General features: G+C 45.3%; 2 protein-coding genes across 2 annotated transcripts; both read left to right on the top strand.

Moving 5' to 3' along the window:
- Nucleotides 1-791: 791 nt before the first annotated feature.
- On the top strand, nt 792-2,188 carry C8R40DRAFT_1074108 (uncharacterized protein; the record flags this gene model as incomplete). Its single annotated transcript, XM_046226669.1, has 4 exons — nt 792-809; nt 862-1,281; nt 1,334-1,614; nt 1,678-2,188. The coding sequence occupies 4 exons, from the start codon at nt 792-794 to the stop codon at nt 2,186-2,188; spliced, it is 1,230 nt and encodes a 409-aa protein (XP_046080529.1).
- Nucleotides 2,189-4,012: 1,824 nt separating this feature from the next.
- C8R40DRAFT_1176767 (uncharacterized protein) lies at nt 4,013-4,663 on the top strand (the record flags this gene model as incomplete). The annotated part of the gene is made up of 1 exon (XM_046232567.1): nt 4,013-4,663. One exon carries the CDS (start codon nt 4,013-4,015, stop codon nt 4,661-4,663), a length of 651 nt encoding a protein of 216 aa, XP_046080530.1.
- Between the last annotated feature and the right edge of the window lie 1,542 nt (nt 4,664-6,205).

Genomic DNA, 6,205 nt, shown 5'->3' on the forward strand with positions numbered 1-6,205 from the left:
TGTTGTGTCTCTACGCTTTATTCTTCATTGTGCATTGAATACCAACTTGAAGTATCGGTTCGGTTCTGACGAGGTCTTTATCACTCCAACAAATGAGATACTATTTCACTGGAACACAAAAATCCATACACCACCTCCACATCTCCATCTTCACATAATACCTCTCTTTTTTTTCCACTTTTTGAAAGCCTCCTGAAATTCACACCATAACTCGGATTTTTCTTTATCTAGATAAATTTGAGCACACAAATTTAATGTATTTAATAGAAGATATTCTACATACCTTTGTACTCGTTACTCATATATAGTCCTCCAGCACTTTTTGTTGTAGCAACGATCCCCCGAGTTGCTCCGGGGTGCGCAAGGAGCTCTCCGAAACCCTTGTAACCTTCCCCTTCAAACTCAAATCGAGTTCTGGATGGAGCGTCAGAGGTTGCAAACGACTGGTCCCCTCCTCCCGTGACTTTCCATTCCACAGAGGGATCCCAAGATGTTGTCGCAAAGGGATTCCAATATGATTCCAATTCAAGTGAAGTTCTGATCATGTGTTCAATAGGCGTGTTCAATTGAAAAATACGGTTTCACGGCTTTCTGGAATTTGTAATAAATTACTAAATATAGAAATTATTCTTCAAGACATTGTGCTCGAAGCCTTGAATGACCTTGACTCTCGTTCACTCTTGCCTTTACTCTTTTATATCTAAGAAAGAATTAGTGCAACATATCTCTGTTCTCTCGCTGGTCAGAGCGAATCAGTCGAGCAATGTGTTCATCAGAAAGACTTTTTGAATATGAATAATGGTGGCTTCGTGCGTGTTTGAATTGTTAATGCAATGAGTGCTGTTGACATTACTTGAACAGGATGCTCTCTTTCAGGCAATCGAGCATGTAGAGACTCAAGCTCAGGATTCTGATGGCAATGTTGCCGCACAAGCCTCTCTCCAAGGACGTTTTCAGATTTCTTCCCGCCAAACCACTCCTCCTCCTCCCATCACTCGCAATAAACGTCCAGCCTCTGAATCACCTCAAAAGCCACTTCCAAAACGCGGTGGAGGCCGTGGACGTGGGGCTGCCACCCATTCCAAAACTTCGACTACTGTAGGCACCAAAACACTGAAAGCAAAAGCAGTGATCCCGACTGATCCACCAAATGACGACGTGTTCACCAGCATACAATGGACTACTGCTGAACAAACCTCCTTGTTCACACATCTATTCAGTTCAGACAGTGATGATATCCATATGAAATGGTTGAAGAATAAGGATCGTGTGTATAAGAAGGTACTGTCACTGGTTTTTTGTATTGTCGTTCCTAAAGCCCACCTGTGAACAGTATCTTGAGGCCAATCCTTTGGTTGCTGAAAGGTTTACGATCAGCTCAGTTGCCAACAAGGTGACTGCAAGCATTTCGATGTACTCATACATTAGGGAGTATGAGGAATTCACAGGTGGTGGCGGGGATGCTGACCTTCAGTCCATGGTTCCTGAGTCAGATGAATGGCACAAGCAACGGCTTATTCTGGCTAAGCGAGGCAGGAAATCTATTGGTTCGCTCACTGTTAAAAAGTATCGTGACTGGAAGGATAATGGTTGGTATGATAGATTTGAAGAGCGGTGAGTATAAATATGCTCAACAATACTTTCATCATCTGATCAGCATGTTTTTATCCCTCGAAGGTTTGGTAAAAGCTCAAAGGTGGATCGCCCTACTGTTCGCAACTCTGTCGCACCAATATCACCAATCATTGATGATGATGATGATATTGACAACATCCACTGGCCACCTACACCTGGTCGTGAATCTCCTGCCGAAAGTATTCATTCAGATAGTGAGATTGAGAGGTCGGTTGCACTGACAACACCCACACCGAAGGCTGGAACATCCTGTTCAACTCTGGCTTCACAGGTTGTATCTGAGCCACGCTACCAGGCCCTAGCAACAACAAAATCATCAGCAAAGAAAAAAAGCTCCCTTGCCTCAGTGGACACCTTCGGAGCAATCAATACTTTTTTTGAATCGAAGGCAAAGTTGACCCAAGAGCAGTTGAGGAGATCCAAGACCGAGAGTGCAACCAGCGTGCAGAGCCAGCAGTTGCAGGAACTCCGAACCATTCTGAATTCTAATATTGACGAACTCACTCGTGAGATTGTCAATGAGAAGATTCGTAAAATTATTAGTAACTATTAGAATATAGGGTAAAAGTTATATGGGGAATAAATCATTGAATATCAGATCTCATTTACGTCGTCCCTCCTCCTTGATCCACTGATCAGTCTCGTACTGAGGAATATTGGCCTCTTGAGTAACATCCACCAGCCCAAAATGAATATCTCCAGCTGCAACTTCCACTGGTATAGTGTTATTGGAGGGGTCAAAGTCGGGAATATGCTCAGGAATGTCACCATAATCAATGCACATATTGTGAAGGATCAGCAGGGCTTCAATCACCTTGTACATTTCCTGTAGGTTTTTATGCTATCCCATCTCTTTCAGGGATAGAAAGCAGCCTTTGAGTTTGCCAAATGCATGTTCATGTTCAACTTTGATGCGCTCACTTGAGAGACGAACATTGAACTCCCGCATGCGTTGCTGTTTTGTTCGATCTACTGATGAAATTTCGGGTTCATCAAATGGTCGGATGGTCCATGGAGAAGATATGTAGCCTCGAAATCTAGAATAAGTATATAGATGACTTGTGGTACAATGTGATTATACCTTTATCGACTAAGATATATTCGCCGTCCTTGAAGTAATGATGACGATGGCGCCACAAGTGCGAGTACTTGAATATTTTGCTGTCCGTAACACATCCAGGCCAGCCCAAATCGAAAGATGTAAAACGACATTCATCGTCAACTGTAGCTTGAACATTTGTCTAGAAGGATAAACATTAATGAACAATTCAAGTGAGATCAGAGTCATTCCATACACTATGCTCCTTCTTACGGCTCAGAAACTCGTCAGGATTTTCCTCTGGAGCAGTGCTCATCCTTATTTGACATCCATCTCCACTTCCAACGCATTTTGGAAAGCCTGATCTTGCTTCGATCCATTGAGAAACTAATTTCTTCCGTTCATTGCCTAACCAGCCCACATTCTGACCATGAAGCTCACGTAACACCCTAGTAATTCGACGACAGTACAAGTGTACAGTACCCAGCCCAAGACCGAGTTTAGATGCCACATCAAATACATCTGAGCCACGTTGTCCATAGCGTATGAGAAAGGCTGCAAGTTGGTATTTGACATGCCGCTGTCTTTTTTTTGGTGAAAGAAAGATAGTATTGGGTGCAAGCATGAAAACTAGGCAGTCAAACATATCCCGACTCATCCTGATTGAGGATCATTGAACAAAACATAATGTAGTTATATGTATCAACGCACCGGTAATTACTGCGGAACCATCGATCGGGCTGCTGCAAGCTGGTTGGAAACCAGTCCTTGGACTTCGGGAACTGATTATATGGCCCTCGAGTACCATCGCCTTTGATCTCTAATGCTTCGTGAATCATGACTGCCGCAACAACCTCGAGCACTTCCGAATCTTCACATGGATCATCCAATGGTAGGTCGGCATCCTCAATGTTGTCCAGAGTGTCAGATGCAGCTAATATAGCACAAGCCATACTTAAGAGTACAGCCTGAGCCTGGGTCTTTGACATTATTGCATTGGCTGTAGAAGATAACGAACAAAACAGAAGGCAAAAAGAGCAACGGATAATTTCTATATTTAGTAATTTATTACAAATTCCAGAAAGCCGTGAAACCGTATTTTTTAATTGAACACGCCTAATGTTATAAGAAGTATCTCTGTGTCATGATATGACCACAATACATAGCACCCACACTACTTACGTACCGTTAGTCTCTCTTAATTGTTGACGTCTTCGTCATTTAGGTACAATTCTTATATTTCTTCGTACCTACTCAGAATACAATCTTCGTCGTTTAGGACTACTTCCGCGCCTTGCGCTGTGTTCGCGTCTGAGCCTGACACTACGTCAACTTGAAATGGACCAGAACCAGAACCAAAACCCTTGGGATCCGAATGCTGGATCAACAGCACCGTCGTCAGTTTCTTCCATTCCTCCTTCACCCTCACCAACATCATTGGATGATGTACTCAGAGCAGTACTGAGTGGACAGTCGGAAATGCGCAGAGAGCTGCAGAGTTTTCAGTCCACGGTGATCACAGAGTTTGTGAAATATGAAGGTCGGGTTCAGCAGGTAGAAGCACAGTTCTTAGAACTTCACCAGACAACCAAAGCACACTCGGAGGAGCTAAGCCATGTTCGCGGTGAATTGTCAAGTATCTCGGAACACTTGGTTACACCAACCAACCACGAGACGGCTATCCAGGCCCTACAAGCGGAGTTAACAGCCCTTCGAACCCAAATTTCATCAAACTCGACTGCATTAACAGTCTCCGGATGCCCTGCCCACAATCCTCGCATGCCAGCAGACTCGTCATATGATGGAAAGACCCAGGATGGTGCCGCGGAATTCATTCGGCGTATCAAAGTCCACTCGCAACAGGTCTTGTTCTCCAGCAACCGCGCCAAGATTCTCTTTGCTATGGGATATCTCACAGGCGAAGCATCGAAATGGGCAGACCTGTTTGTCGAAGACGCCGAGGATGCCGGCTCGAACTGGGATGAATGAAGAGCACTGTTCCTTCACCAGTTTGGGGATATCAACCCAGAGAATACCGCATCCTCGGAATTACGTGCACTGCGACAGAATTCCTCATCCCTCAGCCAACACATCTCTAACTTCCGCTCCATCTTCAACTGACTCTCGCCTGCAGACAAACAGACCAAACTAGTTCATGACATCCTCAAGGACTCGCTACGAGATGACATACAGAAGCACTTAGTGGGTTGGAGGGGGACTACAGCCAAGGAATTGGTGGATCGCCTAAACGAGATTGAACCGGACTTGAAGTGCTTACAACAACGCAAGTACATCCATTCCACTCAGTCTACCACTAATCCTTCTCCAATACCCACGCCAATTGCTACCTACACTCCTCCTCCACGTCGTGACCCTAACGCAATGGATGTGGACGCCCTTCAACGACTTCGCGAGGAGAAAGCCAAGCTGAGATGTAAGATCTGTGGTGGCATTGGGCATCTGGATGCTCACTGTAGTACTCGACATGTGGCTCGTGTGGAAACTTTGGTTAAAGAAGGGTTACTTCCTGCAGAAGATGCGAGACCGGGTTTTGTGTAAGGTCGACAGGGATGACCACACCCCACTCGACTAATTCATTCCATGTACTTTCGAAACTTGCTAATACATCCCTTGTTGATGATTCGGACTGTCCGGCACCTGTTAAGGGCCGTACCCCCTTGTCTGATTTCTCTCCGTTTGAGATTCCAATTTCATTAATGGTACATGGTACTGTGGTCTCTGCTACTGCTCAAGTGGTAAAGACATACACGATGGTGGATACTGGTGCAAGTGTACCACTAATTAATTCTCGGTTTATCCAGGAACACAAAATTCCGCTTACACAGAAGCGACGTCCAGTTCTTTTGCATACTGTGGATAACTCACAAGTGAAGTCAGGAATGGTCACTCATGATACGACAATGCAAATGGTTGTGGGAGATCACCGTGAGGATGTTCGTTCTGATGTAGCAGATATTGGAGACGACAACATCATTCTGGGTATATCTTGGCTGCGGAAACACCAGCCACAGATCGACTGGGCCCGCACTACAATCACATTCAACTCTGACTGGTGCAGGACATGCTGTCGTCGTCGCCGGAAGCATAAACCGATCCCGACTGCCAAGAAAGTAGTTCAGACCATCTCCGGTAGGGGCAAACCGACAAATACAACTGCTGGAGGACAAGCAATGCGAACCCGCACAGAGAGAAATCAAAACTTGAAGAGGTCAAAGACACAGAAAACTAGGCTGCGACGACATGAGAAAGCGGACGCAATCCGAGTAGCACGAGCAGCAATTCAAGATGCCTTACAGTGGACAGAGGGTGAGGGAATGGCAGGAACTAGCGATGGTCAGGTTTGTAGACCAGTCCTTACAGGAACGACAAGGGAAAGTGCATGCCCACGGGGACCTGAAAGAGGGGATCAAAGCTGGATTTTCGAACACTCTTATGATATCGACCTCGAAACAGCCTATGTGAAAGCGGGAAGGTCATTCTCACAGCAGTTGGCGGAGTCAGCCAGACCGA

This window comes from Lentinula edodes, assembly GCF_021015755.1.
Source record: "Lentinula edodes strain Le(Bin) 0899 ss11 chromosome Unknown C8R40scaffold_55, whole genome shotgun sequence".
Lineage (NCBI taxonomy): Eukaryota > Fungi > Basidiomycota > Agaricomycetes > Agaricales > Omphalotaceae > Lentinula > Lentinula edodes.